The sequence below is a fragment of the Papio anubis genome, chromosome 10 (genome assembly GCF_008728515.1).
Source record: "Papio anubis isolate 15944 chromosome 10, Panubis1.0, whole genome shotgun sequence".
Classification (NCBI taxonomy): domain Eukaryota; kingdom Metazoa; phylum Chordata; class Mammalia; order Primates; family Cercopithecidae; genus Papio; species Papio anubis.
The window spans coordinates 125,043,146-125,062,929 of NC_044985.1; the positions used below are offsets into that span (position 1 = coordinate 125,043,146).

At 48.6% G+C, this 19,784-nt stretch overlaps 1 protein-coding gene across 4 annotated transcripts in view; it reads right to left on the reverse strand.

Moving 5' to 3' along the window:
- PASK (PAS domain containing serine/threonine kinase) overlaps positions 1-19,784 on the reverse strand; it is a 47,680-nt gene that overhangs the window by 1,736 nt on the left and 26,160 nt on the right. For 3 of the 4 annotated variants that reach the window (XM_021924452.2, XM_021924453.2, XM_021924451.2), the window contains 6 exons: positions 18,555-18,739; positions 17,641-17,808; positions 7,662-7,787; positions 7,413-7,547; positions 4,631-4,830; positions 663-796 (listed from right to left, as the gene is read on the reverse strand). In XM_021924452.2, coding sequence (XP_021780144.1) covers positions 663-796; positions 4,631-4,830; positions 7,413-7,547; positions 7,662-7,787; positions 17,641-17,808; positions 18,555-18,739 — 948 coding nt within the window. The other variant, XM_021924454.2, reaches the window with a different exon arrangement.

The following is a 19,784-nucleotide window of genomic DNA, read 5'->3' on the forward strand; positions in this document are numbered from 1 at the left end:
CTGAGAGGAGCCCCCAGCCTTGCATCTGGCTGGATTCAGGCCCCAGTTCCTTTAACCATGTAGGCACCAACTCAACAGGGCCACTTGGAGCCTCACTGTCCTGACTGCAAGTGTGTTTCTCATAAGAGGGCCTCTAAGATCCAAAGGGGAACATTAAAAAAAACTAAATTATCGGCCGGGCGCAGTGGCTCACGCCTGTAATCCCAGCATTGTGGGAGGCTGAGGAGAGTGGATCACGAGGTCAGGAGATGGAGACCATCCTGGCTAACACAGTGAAACCCCGTCTCTACTAAAAATACAAAAAATTAGCCGGGCATGGTGGCGGGCACCTGTAGTCCCAGCTACTCGGGAGGCTGAAGCAGGAGAATGGCATGAACCCGGGAGGTAGAGCTTGCAGTGAGCCAAAATCGCACCACTGCACTCCAGCCTAGGCGACAGAGAGGGAGACTCTGTCTCAAAAAAAAAACAAAAAAAAACAAAACAAAAAACCTAAATTATCAAAATGTTTTAAAGTCATATGCAAATTATTTGGTGAATAGAAAAGAAACAAATGAGACTATTGATATGGAGAGAGATACACTGAGGAATGAGGAAATGGGAAAAAAAAGTGGCTGGTCTCTAAGGACAGCGTCGTCTGTCTACCACTTGCGGCTCCTGCTCACCTTTGGACACCAGGTATGGCGGGTGTATGGCGGCCTCCACGGTCTCCTCCAGCTCACAGAAGGGGTTCTCCTCAAAGACCAGCGTGTACAGAGTGACTCCCAGAGACCACATCTCCAGCTCCGGCCCTCTGTAGCTGTGAGGAGGAGGAGGCATCAGGATGCCACAGCGCTCAGCACGGGCTTGCCAAGCCCGCCCGTGGGAAGCACCACGGCCCTTCCCGACTGGCACACAGGCCAGGCAGCAGTTTCCCAGGAGGGTCACTCCACCCCTCCAACATGCCCTCCATTTCCATGCACTTCTGCCCCAGGCCAGCCACCAGGCCACGTGCCAGGAGTGGAGAGGCCCTCGGGCAGCTCCGAGGCTAATCAGGAACTTCCTTGTGGACACCAACCACAGGACGTGTCCACCAGAGGTGGGGGAGGGCTTCCTGGAGGAAGCAGAGTACACATCCATTGGCTTTGCTGAGGGCCACAGGAGCCGCAGGCCACTTCAGAACAGGGTCACGTGCCCTTCAGACGTGATCGGGCATGTTCAGCTTGGTGTGACCACTGACACTGCCCTTTAGGAAGATCACTGTGGCGACAATGTGAAGGTGCTGCAGGACGAGACTGAACAGGCAGAAGTACCGAAGGATGAAAGCAAACAAGAAGGACGTGGTGAAGGCGGGTGTTCACACAATGGGCCAACTGGAGGAGCAAGCTTCAGGGAGAAGACACCCAAAGGACTATTGTTATTTCCTATCGCCATAAACATCCTCATCCACGCCACCATTTATTGGGTACCTAGAGATGCCAACGCTGTACCAGCATTTTACATGGCTTAACCCAAATCCTCACAACAACCTAGCAAGATAAATATTACCTTCATTTTACACAGAAGAAGAGCAAGGCTTGGTGAGGTGAAGGTACTGCCAAGTACACTCCAGAGCCAGGTCACCTGCACCCACGGCCCTGCCCCTGCACTGGCCAAGGCCATGCACCTCTGGGTCCGCAGCTGGGGGTCTGTCCCCAGAAGAGGTCTGGGAAGCAGCAGCCTCTTCCCAGAACTGGAATTAGACAAGGGAGCCAAGAGAAACCACAGCAGTGAAGAGTGGCACAGACAGAGCCCTGGGCTGGACTCAGCGATGAGGGGCTGGGCGGGGAGGGGAGGGCTCAAGACGGCAGATCACAGAGGCCAGAGCAGCAGCGTGGGTAAGAGTCAGGCCACCAGGTTGAGTCAGGGGGGTGGTGGGGTCACTAGCACAGACCACAGGGAAACTGAGGGGATGGATGAGAGCTGTAGGGGCTAGAGCAAGAAAATCAGATTCGGTAGTTTTTGTTTCTGTGTTGTTTCTGTTTTTTAGATTTCGAGACTTTTAGAAGATGAAGAGAAATATCCAATAGACTAGAACAGAGGTCGGCAAACTTTTCCTGTAAAGGGTCAAATAGTAAATATTTCAGGTTTTGGGCCACATGGTCCCCGCTGCAACTCAACTCTGTCACGTAGGACAAAGGCAGCTACAGATGACACATAAGCAAAGGAACACAGCTCCATCCCAATAGAACTGTATTTATAGAAACAAGAGGCAGGGGATGTTTGCAAACACGTTTGTAGCAGCATCACGAACAACATAAAGATGCAAGCAAAGGTAGAAGCAACCCAAATGTCCACTGACAAATGAATGAGTAAGTACAGCACATCCAGAAAACGCAATCAAATTCAGCCTCGAAAAGGAAGATGCTGGCACAGGCCACAACATGGATCGACCTTGAGGACTTTATGCTAAGTGAAATAAGCCAGTCGCCAAAAGGCAAATGCTGTATGATTCCACACATAGGCGGTCCCTAGAGTAGTCAGATTCATAGAGAAGAAAGCAGAATGGCGGCTGCCAGGGCCTGAGGAAGGGGGATGGGGACTTAAGCCATAGTCTGCTGACCGTGGAGTAGACGGAGATGAAGATGACAAGACAGAAGCCAGGTCCCTGAGGATGGGATTGAGAATCAGAACTCAGAAACCCCTTCACCCAGGGAGATGGGGAGAGGACGCAGGAGGGAGGAAGGAGCTCCCGAGAAGAGGCCTGCAGCCCAGCAGGCCCAGGAGCAGCACACCGCTCACAGCCAGAAAGGAGGGGCCAGGAGGCAGGGCAGAGCCCTGGCAGGGCCGGTGCTCAGGAAGAGGGTGGGAGCCACAGCTCTGGGAGGCAAGGGCAAGGTGGCCAAGCAGCACTGAGCTCTCACCCAGGTTGGATACCCCCTACACCCTCCCCAAGCTTCATGGCCTGGGTGCAGGAAGGGGTGACAAGCCATGCAGCAGGCATCATGGGTCAGTGGACAGGGGACAGGCAGTTCCCTCCCGCACAGAGGACACGATAGCCACTGCAAGGGAGGCAGAGCCCACCAGCGCCTACCAGGCTCCAGGGCAACCAAACTAGATCTGAAGGGAAACTCCAAGTCACTTCATAGACCAACTCCCTTCAATATTTCATGCTGTTTGGTGGCTCTGAAGATGCATGGAGGTTTTAGCAAGGAAGAGCCCATTTACACTTCCTCCACACTCTGCACACAGGGCATCCAGGCCCAGAAGAGCTCAATGCTGCCTGGCGTGGAGAGGCTGGCGCAGGCCAAGGCTGCTGGGCTCTGAGGACTCAGGGTGCGCAGCCTGGAACCTGCACCTCCTGACTGATGAAACATGGCCTAAGCAGACACCGGATCCAGGGCCCAGGCCACTCCTGTCAGGCGCTGAGGCTCTCCCGAGAGCCCGAGGCACGGCAGGGAGCTCGCGTGGCAACTGCAAGCAAACGCTCTGACCTCAGGCCGCCAGGTCAGGGGCAGCTCCAAGCAGGTCTGTGAGGGACCCTGTGCACCTGTCCTGTGAGGGCAGCATCAGTTTCCCTCCTAGAGAACCGCATGGAGCAGATATGGGCAGTGCAGCAGAGCGCTGCAGCAGCAGGCAGGAGGGTCCAAGCAGTGCCGTGATCATCCGACCCTCCAGCCATGAACTCACCTAGAGAAGCATTCCAACCACACCGCGTTCCAACCACGCCACTGCGTGCCAACCAGGCCACCACGTTCCAACCACACCGCATTCCAACCACACCGCGTTCCAAACACACCACGTTCCAACCACACCACCGCGTTCCAACCACGCCTCTCTAAAATACGTGGAGGTGCTAGCAGAAAATACCTGTTGTCTGTTTCTGATTTAATAAAGTGTATTTCACACATAAAGACACACTTGGTTTACATGCAGATGAGACAGTGATCAGGCATGTGCAGCAGAAAGCACCGTCAGCAGTCAGTCTCCACTCAGGCCCTACAAATGAACAACAATCTTCCTTTCCATCTTGCTTTCCTCTCTTAAGTTCCCTAAGAGAAGGCCCTGCCCGGGCCAGCCCCCAGCTCACAGGCTCCCCTGACTGCAGAGCTGCAAACTCAGCCACACACCCCAGGACGCCGCTTCTCCCCACAGCAGAGCAGAGGCTCAGCTGGCCCACTCCAGCGACGTGGAATCGGGCTGGGCAGCGACAGCCCCTCCAGCCAGGGGCTCCGCCTTCAGCACGAACCCTCTGCCTCGGGACTTTATCCAGTGCCTAATTCCTTGTACGGTCAGCCCCCCGGTATTTTATTGAAATAGATATTATTCCTGTCATCAAAATAAATAAACCCAACTAAAAAGCATCTTCTTCACTTATTTGAAAAGTGCCATTTTGGGGGACTCTTCAATATTTTTCTTGGCTTTTTATTAGATGAAACTCCAAACAAATAAAAGCTGAGAAAATAAAATGATTAACTCCTAAATCCATCGCCCAGTGCCTTTGCCCAATATGACCTTGCCTGCCTGCCCACTTACTTTTTAGCACATCACCCTGATCACTCAACGCTCTCATCACAGAGGCGCGAAGGAAGCCATTTTCCCACCCAAAATCAAGCCGGCCTCAGGGTCCTGACAGACGACGTGAGGAGAGGCTGCACCGCAGCAGCATACGTACGGATTCCCCATGAGAACTTCCGGTGCACAGTACTCGATGGTTCCACAAAAAGTATAAAATAATTTTCCCCTTTCCAAGTAGGCGGCCGAGCCAAAGTCTATCAGCTTGATTGTGAAGTCCTCGGCGATCACAATGTTCTCGTCCTTGATGTCGCGGTGAATGATGTCCTTCAAACGTAGGTATCCCACCGCTGACACTAGCTGGAATCAGGAGGCCAGAGGGGGCTTTTTAAAAAAGCAATTCAACTAAAATATGCCTTTAAAATAAACTGGAACCAAAAAAGAAAAAGAAAAAATAAACCTCCGACTCATAATGAACTGGGGACAGGAAAGATTTTTGAAAGCAAACAGGAAACAAAGCCGCTCCAGGAGGCGTGCTCACCGGGGCGGCCACGTTAGCCAGCAAGGTAGCAACATCGATACGAGACTCGTGAATTCTGTATGCTGCTGAGAAAACCTTCCCAGCAGACGTGTGCCCCACAACACACACCATGCCTATTTCAGGAGGAAAGACAGACAGGCCACAAAGCCACAGCTCAAAGACACTCATGGCAGGCAAGTGAATGGGTGCAGGTTTGGTGTTAAGTGGGAAGTGCCTGAGAGAAAGCACCAAGTAGACAACCTCAGCTCACAGGGAGGGAAAGTGACTTGCCCCGAGTTCAGGCAGTGATCTGGGGCAGAGCTGGGAGCACAGCCTCAGTGGTGTCTCAGAGAGCAGCATGGCGTATCAGCCATCCCTGCCCCAAATGTGTGGCTGCTCAATGATGCAGACTTAGAGCGGGTACGCTGGAAATGGGCTCCGTTCCCGCAAAGGTGCTGCTGCAGCATACCACTGCCTGCCCACTCTGCCTCTCCAATAACGGAGGCTAGCAAAATCGGCCTTTCAGTTTAGTTCAAGTAGGATGAGTTAAACGTCTGACTGGCACTGTACCAATCAACTTAGTGATTTCATGGATGTATCATGTTGATCTTTTGAGACAATTTTATATTTACAAATGAGTATCTTTCAAATCAGAAGCAATAGTTAATCACAGGTTAACTAAACCCAATTAATTAACTTACATTTAATAAACATATGTATATTTATACACATATACACAAATGTATACATACCTGCATATTTATAAACACATGCCTGCATATTTATATATACATACATATTTAGATACATACATGTGCACATATATACACAGCTGCATATACACATGTGCATACCTACACATACAACATATACTTGTACACACATAAATACACATACACAAGCATGCATGCATACATACTTACATATATATGTAGATATATACAAATCAGTCAGGATCCAGTCAGGAGACACAAACCACACATGAACTTGAACATGGAAAGTTTCATTAAGATTTATTAACTAGTACTGAGAGATTAACCACAAAGGGACAAAGAGCAACTTGAAGAAAGCTGCTCTTCCTGCAGATGCCTCCATGCCCTGGACTGGCTGCGCTGCCCTGGAGCTGCCTGAACCAAGCCAGGGCTGATCCCAGGCCCAGCTCCCCTGCCCCGCTGCTGAGCAGGCCCTGATGAACCTGGAGCTGACAGGCAATGCCCTGAGAACGGGCATGATTCCTACATACACTGATGTACGATCATATACTTTATAAAACTGTGAATCTATTATTTATATATAATAACATTTATGTCTATATATTTACAAAAGTGGTAAAGATTCTTTTGGCAAAAATGTTAGGGTATAGAACACCATAATTATGTGTCTCACTAGCCCCAGAATAAACAACTGTCAGAAAGGAGCTTTTAACAAGTGACCCTCAACGTTACCTCATACAGATACTCTATTTGCTGTAAAGTTTCAGAAACAAGTCCTTGACACAAATTAAAGGGAGGAGGTCATCTTCCAACACAGGAAGAGGGAGAGAGGTGACCTTTTTTTGGCAGAACCATAATATCTGAAACTTACAAGTAGGAGCCTGAGAAACTAAACTTCAGAAACCCAACAACCCCTGACAGTGTGTAGCTTTGAGGAAGAAATGTTGATTCACGGAAGCCGTCATTAGACATCGAATCGTCCCCAGCAAACAATCCAAGAGCAAATGTGAGTTGTCTACACAGCTCTTTGCTGGTATTTCTCCAATTTTTCAGGGGAGCTGGGAGCAGAACAGGATGGAACCACCACCTTCTCCTTAAAACCCAACCCGCGTTACCGTTTCTTCTTCCTCTCCCTCTGCTACAATGCCTTCCTATTTTGATCATCACGCTCCCATTCCGACAAAATAATGGGCAAAATTCAGTATGTAATTAGACACAAAACAGATCAAGACAAACACTTACTGTAAAATGAGAATGTCAGGATCTCAATTTTGCTGGTTAATTAACTGAACAGCCACCATTTAGTGAGAACTTACAGCCTGCAGGCCACTGTGCCACACACATGCCTTTGAGACACTCTGACTGCATCCCAACCCTTTTGGTTAATTTTTGTGATTGTTGTGGATATTTTATGTATGTAAATAAACCTTCACCATTACACATACTTTCCCAATCATTCCAGGACTGTATCTGGCCTCATCCTCACTTTCTCTACTTCAATCATAGAATTTCTCATCCCAATCTCACTTTCTCTACTTCAATCATAGAATTTTCTACTCAAAATATATATCGTACTCCATGAAATCCCCACACAGAAGGCTAAATCCACCTCAGAGAGAGAACAGAGTATGGATCACTGATCTTTGCAGCCACCAGACCCAGGCACCCAGGCCTGCGTCCACCCCAACACGGCTCTGGCCTGCTCTCACTTGTCGGAAGATGTAGCTCGCCAGGGGCTCATCCAGCTTGGGGTGGCGGTCGATGAAAGCGAAGAGGTCTAGGCCGGAGCCGTGCTTCTCCATCACGAGCTGGAAGAACCCTTGGTTTTCAAATACATCCAATACCTAGGAAGAGACAAAGCCAAGTCCAACTCTGCCAAAACATCTTCAAGCCAACAAATTTAACACGTTTGACACGAGTCAAGTTAGGGTATCTCTAAAGAGGAAATCGTCATCTACCTTGATGATATTGGCATGCTGCACCCTGGACAGAATTGCAATCTCTAAAGTAACTTTTCCAAGTTTGGGATCCTCAATCCAACAATCCTCCAAGACCTTCTCCTTCTTAATAAACTTCACCACCACCTGTGAGGAAGACAGAGGGTGGAAATGGCTGGAGCCAGTCCTCAAGCATCCCATTACACCAGAGGCACCATCAGTCCATGTGGCAGACACATCCTCTGCATTTGCCTCCCCTAAGTCTCAGGGACATGAAAGAAGAAACACAGTCGTAAACCCCTGCAGCACAAGGAAGCAGAGAAGGGGGTCAGCAGCTGACCAGAAACGCAGCGTCATTCCTGCCCATCCTGTAAGGTGGACAGATGAGTGTGATGGAGAAGCCAGGTGGAGCTGAGGGAGCCATAACCTGGGCTGGAGAGAGGGCCCCAGAGGCCTCAGGGCAGGTGCCCCAGAGAACATCCACGTCACTTCTCAACCAAGGACTGGAAGCCCTGGCCAAGAGAATGAACTAAGAAGCCAGAAAACTAGAAAATATAAAGAAAAGCTATCTCTCTTAGATATGTTTTCAACATTGACTCTGAGATTGATCAGAGTTGAGCAAGACTGACAGACATAAGGTGCTACGACAGTCAATGATAGTCAAAGTGTAACAGAAAAAGATACATTCACAAAAGAAAGAAACACTGCGAGTCACTGAAAATCCTGTCACGGGACACAACACCTGTTGCTACGTGGGTGTCGGGTGTCGGCACACAGTTGAAGGAGCGATGGGCAACCCAGTGGGTGCCGACCACAGGGTGGGCCTGTCAGGTGTCAGCAAGAGATGCTAAGCGAGATCACTCACCAGGGAACGATGAGTGCCAAGGAGGAGAAAAAGATGGGGCAGGCAGTGCCGCGGGGGTGCGGCCCCTGTGAGGTGGGTGGGACAGGGAGCGAGTCCCGGGAAGGCAGCTTCTGAGCGCCTCGGGGAAGGTCCTTCAGGCAGAGGGCAGCGGGAGCACGGGGCTGCGGCAGAGCGCACCTGAGCTGTGTGAGGAGGTGTGAGGGAGGCGGGGGGTGGGCAGGCAGCGTAAGGGAGCATCAGGAGGGCATCGGGGCCAGGGCAGGAGCAGAAAGAACCGTCGGAGCCCGGGCAACATCCAGGCATCTCACAGTCATCAGGAGAGAAGGGGGCGGCTTGGGTGCCAGCCTGTGAGAGATGAAAGGAGACAAATTCTGAAGACCCTTTGATGGGAGGGCCACCATGGCCCAAAAGGCCAGAGATGAGACTGAGGGAAAGCAAGACGACGAGGGGAAGCAGGGCTGTGGTCCTGAGGGGCAGAAGTAGGGCCTGCTGAGATGCGGCAGAGCGCCAGGAGTCTCTGGGAGGGCTGGGGCCCTGACACTCTAAGTGAAGAGGCCTGCGGCCTGTCTAGCTGCAGGGCCAAGGAGACAAGAGGGCAGGCTCCTCCAGGCGTGCCCATGTACATCTAAAATGAGTGTCAGGAGGAGGGAGAAGGAAAGAATTAACGGAATCTAAGAATAGAATCCTCTTAAAATAAAGGAAGCGTTAAATATTCAAATCAAAGTCTTACCACGTATCAAGCAAGAATAAAGAAAACACACACAAACATACACCCCTAAAGATATTCTGGTGAAAATTTTGAAGGACAAAGACTTTAAATCAAGAAAGAAAAAAAAAAATCAGGTTGCTGTTAGCAAAATTCACTTCAAAATAATGCTAGATTACAACAGATACAGGTCTAAAACGTTCTGAGAGGAAAAGGCATATCACCGCTAAAATATGAAAGAGAAATAAACACATTTTAATATGTACAAGGACTGAAAATGTAATACCCATGACTCCTTCCTGGAAAAACTGGCAGCGAATATATTCTAGCAAATGAAAAACCTGGGAAAAAGAAGAAACGAGACATAAAAATAATGGAGACTAAACAAAAGAACAAGACTTGTACACTGAAATTACAAAACACTATTGAAAGAAATTAAAGATCTAAATGAATAGAAAACTTTCCACATTCACAGATCAGGAGACTTAATATTGTTAAGATGACAATACTCTGCAAAGTGAGCTACAGATTCAATGTGATTCCTACGAGAATCTCAGCAGGCTTTTGTGCAAAACTGACAAGCTGATCCTAAAATCCTTTTGGAAATGCAAAATGGCCAAAACACTCTCAGGCTGAGGCCCAAACTGTCTTTTCTCTCGGAGGGTGGGGAGGAAGGGAGGTAGGGACAGCAGAGGCCTGGGCTGGGGTGTCCTGTGCATGCCACCCCACTTCCGCCCTACCCCTGGGGCGTTGGCCTTGGCTGGCTAATTGGGCACCGTGTGCCCGCCCTCCACAGGCCTCCTCTACACCAATGAGGCCTCATCTGTGCTCTCGCTGGGCACGTGGCTTCATGTCAGTAAGCAAGATGCTTGTTTTTTTTTTTTTTTTAAGACAGAGTCTTGCGGTGGCACAATCTCAGCTCACTGCAAGCTCTGCCTCCCGGGTTCATGCCATTCCCCTCCCTCAGCCTCTCAAGTAACTGGGACTACAGGCACACACCACCACGCCCAGCTAACTTTTAAATTATTTTGTAGAGATGAGGTCTCACTCCGTTGCACAGGCTACTCTTGAATTCCAGGGCTCAAGCAATTCTCCCGCTTCAGCCTCCCAAAGCCTATAATTGGGATTATAGGCATGAGCCACCACTCTGGCCACAAATTCATTTTTATGAGGGCAGCATGATGCTTATACTAAAATTAGACAAAGACGTTGCTAGAAAACTACAAACCAATATTCCTCATAAATGTAGATGCAAAAATGCTTAACAAGATATTAGCAAACTGAATACAGCAATATAGAAAAAGGGCAGTAACACCTTACAAGCAATCCCAAGAATGCAGGGTTGAGTCGACATTCATAACTCAATCATTATAATTTATCATGTCAACATAAATAAAAAATGTATCATCTCAATACAGAAAAAAGCACTTGACAAAAGCCAACATCCATTCCTAATAAATATTCTCAGCAAACAAGGAATAGAAGAGAGCTTCCTCAGCTGATAAAGGGCATCTACAGAAAACCCACTGTTAACCTCACCATTAAGAGAAGAGTGAAAGGCTTAAGGCTTTCTTTCTAAGATTGGGAACAAAGTGAGGCTGTCCATTCTCACCACTCCTAGCTCATATTTTACTGGAAGTCTTGGTCAGTGCAATAAGGCAATCAATCAACCAACCAATCAATGGCATAGAGATTAGAAAGGAGGTGATAAACTCCTCATTTACAGATAATACAACTGTCTATGTAGAAAATCCCAAAGAATCTACCAAAAAAAGTTTAGCAAGTTTGCAGGACACAAAGTCAACACAGAAAATAGATCGTATTTTTATATACTCGCAATGACGAACTGGAAATTAAAATTGAAAATCAATACCACTTACAACAGCATCCAAAACATGACACACTTAGGGATAAACCTAACAAAATATGTTGGATTCATATGCTGAAAACTGCAGCCCATTGATGAGAAAATTCAAACACGACCTAAGTAAATGGCACGGAAGATTCGATCAATGTGTGACTTCTCCCTGAATAGCTGGGACAATACAAATCCAAATAAAATCCCAGCAGGCATTATTAACAAAATCAATCGGCTGGGCATGCGGTGGCTCACGCCTGTAATCCCAGCACTTTGGGAGGCCGAGGCGGGTGGATCATAAGGTCAGGAGGTCGAGACCATCCTGGCTAACACGGTGAAACCCCGTCTCTACTAAAAAATACAAAAAAATAGCCGGGCGTGGTGGCGGGCGCCTATAGTCCCAGCTACTCAGGAGGCTGAGGCAGAAGAATGGCATGAACCTGGGAGGTGGAGCTTGCGGTGAGCCGAGATCACGCCACTGTACTCTAGCCTGGGCAACAAAGCAAGAATTCATCTCAAAAAAAAAAAAAAAAAAAAAAAAAAAAATCAACCATGGTTGACACCTGTAATCCCATCACTTTGAAACACAAAGGTGAAAGGATCATTTGAGGCCAGGAGTTCAAGACCAGCCTGAGCAACACAGCAAGACCTCATCTCTACAAAAATTAAGAAATTAGCTGGGCGTGGTGGTGTACACCTGTGGTGCCAGCTACTTGGGAGGCTGCCAGCTACTGGGCATCGCTTGGGCGCAGGTGGTGGAGGCTGCAGCGAACCATGATCGCACCACTGCATTCCAGCCTGGGTGACAGGGCAAGGCCCTGTCTTCTCCAAAACTAATTAATTAATTAAATCAACAAGCTGATTCTAAAATTTACACGAACAAGCAAAGGACTTAGGATATTCAAAGCAGTCTTGAAAACGGACGGAGTTTCAAGATTCACTATGAAGCTGCAGTCATTGGCAGGCGCATCAACACAGACTGGTAAACTGAACAGACCCACACACATATGGTCAATTGATTTCTGCCAAGGCTACCAAGATCATCTAACGGAGAAAGGATTCTTTTCAACAACTAGTGCCAAACTAGTAGAAATTCACATGTACAAGGTAAGCCTCAGCCATGGCTTGCACCACACAGCAAACCAACTCCTACTGCCTCACAGACCTCAATGTACAACCGAGGGCTATAAAACTTGTAGGAGGAAACAGAAAATCTTTGTGACTTTGGGTTATATAGGATACCAAAAGCATTATCCATAACAGAAAAATTGATAAACTGGACTTCATCGAAATTAAAAACCTCTGCTCTCCAAAAGGCACTGCTAAGAGAATGAAAAGACAAGCTACAGACTGGGTGAAATTCCCTATCAGATAAAGGAATAGTAACTAGAAATTATAAAGAACTCTTAAAATTCAATATTGTTTAAAAATCCTTTTTTTTTTTTTTTTTTTTGAGATGAAGTCTCTCCCTGTTGCCCAGGCTGGAGTGCAATGGCACGATCTCGACTTACTGCAACCCCTACCTCCCAGGTTCAAGTGATTCTCCTGCCTCAGCCTCCTGAGTAGCTGGGATTACAGGTGCGTGCCACCATGCCCAGCTAATTTTTAGTATCTTTAGTAGAGACAGGGTTTCACTATGTTGGCCAGGCTGGTCTCGAACTCCTGAGCTCATGATCCTCCCGCTTTGGCCTCCCAAAGTGCTGGGATTACAGGCGTGAGTCACTGCACCTGGCCTCAAAAACCCAATTTTTAGGCCGGGCGCGGTGGCTCAAGCCTGTAATCCCAGCACTTTGGGAGGCCGAGATGGGCGGATCACAAGGTCAGGAGATCGAGACCATCCTGGCGAACCCGGTGAAACCCCGTCTCTACTAAAAAATACAAAAAACTAGCCGGGCGAGGTGGCGGGCGCCTGTAGTCCCAGCTACTCAGGAGGCTGAGGCAGGAGAATGGCGTGAACCCGGGAGGCAGAGCTTGCAGTGAGCTGAGATCCGGCCACTGCACTCCAGCCTGGGTGACAGAGCGAGACTCCGTCTCAAAAAAAAAACAACAAAAAAAAAAAACCCAATTTTTAAAAGCTGGCAAAGGTTTGAAAAGATTTCATCAAAGAAAATATGCAGATGGTGAACAAGCACACAAAAAGATACACAACATCATTGGAGCTCACATCATTAGAGCATTACATAAATAGAATGTCCAGAAATAGGCAAGCCTGATTATGTTAAAAGCCAAGAGAGTGGGTACCCTGGGGTCTGTGCCCAGAAGGGCTCCTGAGATGCTGGGGAAATTCTGCATCTTGATCTGGGTGTTGGTGGTGTGTGTGTCCAGTTGCTGAAAGTCCCTAACAATGTACACTTATGATTTGTGCATCCTGCATTTAAGTATTTGCCTAAATAACTCAGAGCATTAGCTGGAAAACAATAGGTGTCTCATATTCTACATATTCAAGTGTTCTGCCATTTTCTCTCACATGTCATAAGCTTTATATGTCTCAGGCCTGCTCTCTTTCTCTTAATAACTACTGGGATATTAATGGTTAACCCTGAAATAGCAGGTCATCCTAAACGCTGGGGAAAAAAACTCAGAAAGATTTCTAAAAATTCTCTTTTCCTCTACAGCTGGGAAGAAAAAAGAAAGCCATTTTTATTCACCACAAAGCTTTTTGTTGTTGTTTTTGGCTTTTTTTTTCTTGGAGATAGGGTCTTGCTCTGTTGCCCAGGCTGAAGTGCAATAGCATGATCTCGGCTCACTGCAGCCTCGACCTCCTGGGATGAAGTGATTCTTCTGCATCAGACTAATTTTTTAACGTTTCGTAGAGACGAGGTCTTACTATGTTGCCCAGGCTGGTCTCAAACTCCTGGGCCAAGAAATCCTCTGGCCTCGGCCTCCTGAAGTGCTAGGATTACAAGAGTGAGCCACTGCATCCTACCCATAAAGCTAGTTCTACTAAACTGTACAGGATCAACCTCCCAACACCCTGGCTTCTCCCACCCTGCCCAGCACAGTGACGGCAGGGGATGTATGCCCATCTCTGCTCTCCATCACCAGGTAACCACCAGCACAGGACGGAAGGGGACGTATGCCCATCTCTGCTCTCCGTCACCAGGTAACCACCAGCACAGTGACCTAGGTGGACGATGCCCATTCTGCTCTCCTCCGCCACCAGGTAACCACCAGCACAGTGACCGCAGGGACGATGCCCATCTCTACTGGCCACCAGGTAACCACCACCAGCACAGTGACGCAGGGGACGATGCCCATCTTCTGCTCTCCGGCCACCAGGTAACCACCAGCACAGTGACGGCAGGGGACGTATGCCCATCTCTGCTCTCCGTCACCAGGTAACCACCAGCACAGTGACGGCAGGGGACGAATGCCCATCTCTGCTCTCCGTCACCAGGTAACCACCAGCACAGTGACGGCAGGGGACGTATGCCCATCTTCGGCCACCAGGTAAATCCACCAGCACAAAGTGACGGTAGGACGATGCCCATCTCTCTACCTGGCCACCAGGTAACCACCAGCACAGTGACCGCAGGACTTATGCCCATCTTCTGCTCCGGCCACCAGGGTAACCACCAGCACAGTGACGGCAGGGGACGTATGCCCATCTCTTCTGCTCTCCGCCGTAACCATCAGCCAGTGACGGGCAGGGGACGATGCCCATCTCTCTGCTGTCTGTCACCAGGTAACCAGGCCTAGAAGCGTTCTTGGTACAAAGGAGATTCTTAAGACGTGGGAACTGCACTCTGTTCTATGAACCATTAACAACCCTTAAAAGTCTATTTTTTGATTGGTTCCTTTACTCAGTAATTTGTTGTCTTTATAATAACATTTAAATTGACATCTTTTTTTTTAAAGGCAAAAACTACTCATGTGGTTTTTTTTACAGCAAGAGAAAGATGCTGGGGCTTCTTTCTTCTGCCTTAAGCTATGAAGGTTTAAAGAAACCCCTAGAGTCCATCGGATTCCTGATACAAACCAAGAATGAGAAGATCTGCTCAGATAAATTAAAGATGAAAACAGAAACTTAAAAATCAAACTGTTGGCTGGGCATGGTGGCTCACACCTGTAATCCCAGAACTTTGAGAGGCCAAGGCAGGTAGATCGCTTGAGCCCAGGAGTTTGAGACCAGCCTGAATAACATGGCAAAACTCTGTCTCTACCCCCCAAAAAAAGAAAGCACAAAAAAAGTAGCCAGATGTGATGGTGCATGCCTGTAGTCCCAGCTAGTCAGGAAGCTGAGGTGGAAGGATCACTTGAGCCCAGGCAGCAGAGGCTGCAGTGAGCTTAGATCATACCACGGCACTTCAGCCTGGATGACAGAGTGAGACCCAGTCTCAAAAAAAGAAAAAAAAAAAAATCAAACTGCTTAGAAACACATGACAACAAAAGCACTGTAGAGTAAAACCTCTAGGATACGGCCAAAGTGTATTCTGAAAGCACATTCAATACAATAATCTAGAAAAATAGCAAAATTAACTCATAGAAAGTACAAGAAATTAAAAGAAACCAAAAAAATACTTGATGAGTAAAACAGACAATTATTTGGCAAGTGAAGCAAAAAAAGAGAGTGAAACAAGAATTAGGGCAGCCAAAGGAACATCATCTTCCAGGTATTGACACACCATCCAACCACCACTAGGCCAGCCTCATGCAACGCTGACATTAAAAAAAAAAAAAAAAAGGAAGGAGGGAAGGAGGGAAGGAGGGAGGAAAGGAGGGAGGAAGGGAGCGAAGGAAGGCAGGAAGGAAGGAAGGAAGTCAAGTATGAATATAAATGAAAAAGAGAAAAAAAAAAGAGAAAAGAAATGAAATGAAACAAAACTCAGGTATGAATATAAACGAAAAAAATCCCAAACAGAAATAGCAAATCAGGCCAGGCGCAGTGGCTCACGCCTGTAATCCCAGCACTTTTGGGAGGCCAAGGTGGGTGGATCACAAGGTCAAGAGATCGAGACCGTCTTGGCCAACATGGTGAAACCCCAACTCTACTAAAATACAAAAAATTAGCTGGGCGTGGTGGTGCATGCCTGTAACCCCAGCTACTTGGGAGGCTGAGGCAGGGGAATCACTTGAACCCCGGAGGCGGAGGTTGCAGTGAGCTGAGATCATGTCACTGCACTCTAGCCCGGCAACAGAGCAAGAGGCCGTCTAAAAAAAAAAAAGAGAGAGAGAGAAATAGCAAATCAAAAGTCAAATTCAGCAATGCATTAAGAACTGTTATAACGTAATCAAAGACAGATTCTGTGACTATGTTATTCATTTTATTAATAAAGGCAAGAAGGATATGAATATCTCAATAGATGCTGAAAAGACATCTTTTGATAGAATTTGATAGAACTCAACACTCATTCTTAAAACATTTTAGCAAGTTGAAAGTAAAATGAAAGATCCTTGAATAAAAGATGCTCATCAGGAATGAAAGGAGCCATGGCCACCTTGGAGAAGCAGCAGCACACCTGCTGTGCAGCACACTCCACAGGTCCTAGCTAAGGACAGACAGGAGCAAAGGATCAAAGGATGATGACAGGCAAATCACAGAGGGGAGGGACAACACTGTCATTACTGCAGAGGAGTGGTTGTTGATCTAGAAAATCCAAACGATCCACTAAAAAAGCATGAGTACTAGGAAGACGTGGATACAGACATATGATGAATCAATCCAAGCTCGGATCTTTCGTGTATTCCAGCCACAAGTGACTAGAAAATGCAGGGAGCAAAGGATCCCGTGGGCAGTATTCCGTGACCCTCCCAGGAACCCGCCAAGCCAGGCACGAACACACCTGGACAATCTAACAGGATTCACAGCAAGCAGCAGATGCTGCTTCTGAACAGGAAAGTGGGCATCGTCCTGAGGTCAACTCCCCCACAACGCAACATGTCCAGGCAGCTACGAATCCCGAGAGGACTTGGGAGGGAGGGACAGTAAGTTCTAAACCTTACTTGGAAGGAGAGTATGTAAGAATGGCCATGATAACTGGGGAGGAAAGGGGTGGGGGGAACGAGCAGCTGCCAGTGTTCAGTGCACCTAGAGGGACGCCTCGCACACACCAGTCCCTGCTCCAGCCGTGAGCTATAAACAACGCAATCACTCCTGGGGCCTGGGAAGACCAAGGGCTTCTGCTGGTTAGCTCGCTTGCCTCTTTCTTGGGGGTTTTTTCCAGCAGGGTGGAGGAGGTCCTAAATTTGGTTTTAAGCGTGCATGTGCAGTGCCCGCGAGATATCAGCATCTAAGTGGGCAGTAGGAGAATGGCGCAAGACCCAGGCTCAGAAAGGAGGGAACACAGATCCAGATGTGGGATCTCAACACAAGGGCAGGAGGCAAAGCCCTGAGCCTGGCCTGTTTGAGGTCTGAATCTACAACTTGACGGGATCAGCAACCCTGGATGTCGACGTGTGTGCTGCTGGGAGAGCCTCCTTGTATCCGGAAACCGTCCACATGCCTGGATGTGTGCTTGGTGCCGTATGTACAGGACTCCTCCAAAAACCCCAGGTTTAGAGAACTGGGACCAAAAGTCAAGAGCCATTTGAAGTGGTGCCTGGCGCCACTCCCCTCCCACAGCCAGCATACCTCCTTGTTTTTTTCCTTGTCCACAGCAGTCCACACGAAGCCGAAGGCCCCACTACCCAGCGGGCTCAGGGTGCTGTACTTTTGGGAGTACTCGCCCTCACAGGCCGCCAACCCCTCCAGTTCCACAGCCTTGGGGGGCTCCTCAAACCAGGGTCTGGCTCTGAGCACCTGCAATGTAGAGGAAGGTCTGTGGGGTCACATGCAACTGCACCTGGCAGAGGTGCAGCACCCACAGTGGTCCCCCTGCGTCTTCAGTAGCTGCCCGAGGCAGGTGTGCCCTGCCTTCCAGTCCCCTCGGCTCCCATGCTCTCAGACAGGTCTGAAGGCCTATCTCCACAGGGCACCCCAAGCAGCCTCAGCACGCTGATCCCAACTGGCACACATGTTGAAACGTGTTCACACCCCACCATACACATGGACTTATGCAGATTTAAAGTGGCTGTATAGTCACACTGGATACTAGAAGACAGTGTGGAAAGTTACAAACAGGGCCGGGTGCAGTGGCTCGCTTCTGTAATCCCAGAACTTTGGGAGGCCGAGGCGGGTGGATCACCTGAGGTCGGGAGTTCAAGACCAGCCTTGCCAACAAGGAGAAACCCAGTCTCTACTAAAAATACAAAATTAGCCAGGCATGGTGATGCGTGCCTGTAATCCCTACTACACGGGAGGCTGAGGCAGGTGAATCACCCGAACCCAGGAAGCGGAGGTTGCAGTGAGCCGAGATCGCGCCATTGCACTCTAGCCTGGGGAACAAGAGCGAAACTCCGTCCCACAAAAAAAAAAAAAAAAAAGAAAACAAAAGTTACAAACAGACCGTATTCCCATATCCGAGGAAACACAGAGAGATGCCAACTAGGATATCTGCCACACGGTACAAGACAAGTCCAGGGCAGGCATTAACTGCAAATACCCACTTCCACCAGGCTGGGTCCGGTGAGCTCCGCAGCGGTGGAGTGGGTGGAGCTGGGCAGGCTGGCAAGGAACAGGCGGGTCCTGGCGGCTGAGTCGCGGTGGCTGTGGAGGAGGTCTTTCACCAGCCAGCAGCAGAACAGAGGTGTGGGGCCTTGGAGCTCCACCCGCCTCACCTCAAACTGTACGCCTGAAGGGTAAGAAGGTAAGAACGCACAGGCCTGTGCTGACCTGGCTAGATAGCAGCTTTAGGTTAGAAAGTCCAGTATCCAGAATGCAACAGTTCAGTCCCCAGCAGCTTTAGGTTAGAAAGTCCAGTCCCCAGAACGCGGCCCAGAGAACAGCCCACGCACAGGTAGGCAGCACCAAGGCCTAGAGGAAAGCTGTCAGGGCCGGCCAGGGAAACACCTCAGGGCATAGCCTGCAGGCCTGCAACCACCACACCTCCTCACTCAGGGCAGCCAGAGGCCAAAGAAGCCCTCCGGAGAGGTCTGCAGACCACCCCAAACTCAGAATAGCCTGAGGAACCTGCATTCAACGTGCCCCTACACACAGTGGGTCTTCGGCCTTCCGGTGACAAGAATGTGAAAGGCTTACATTAAAACCATGTACACGTGCACCTGCTCTAGTCACTAATAGCCATATTAAACTCCATACCCACTTATACAGAGAAAGCACGTACGCATTTTTCCACAGCCTCCTGCTATACACCAACATAAGTGTGGTTAGCCTTTTTTGGTGGTGGGGATTTACAGCTCATTTTATTTTCTTCTTGTTTATATTTCTAATGTTTGTACAAATAACACGTATTACTTACAAAATTCTTTTAAATAAAGAACCGTAGTTATCAGCACTACAAAATCAGCAATATGGAAACAACTGGTTAAAATAATGTGGACCTATTAAGAAATGAGGAAAATATGGCCGGGCGCAGTGGCTCACGCCTGTAATCTCAGCACTTTGGGAGGCCGAGGCGGGCGGATCACGAGATCAGGAGATCGAGACCATCCTGGCTAACATGGTGAAACCCCATCTCTATTAAAAATACAAAAAATTGGCCGGGCTCGGTGGCTCATGCCTGTAATCCCAGCACTTTGGGAGGCCAAGGCGGGTGGATCACAAGATCAGGAGCTCGAGATCAGCCTGGCCATCATAGTGAAACCCTGTCTCTACTAAAAATACAAAAAAATTAGCCAGGTGTGGTGGCACACGCCTGTAGTCCCAGCTACTCAGGA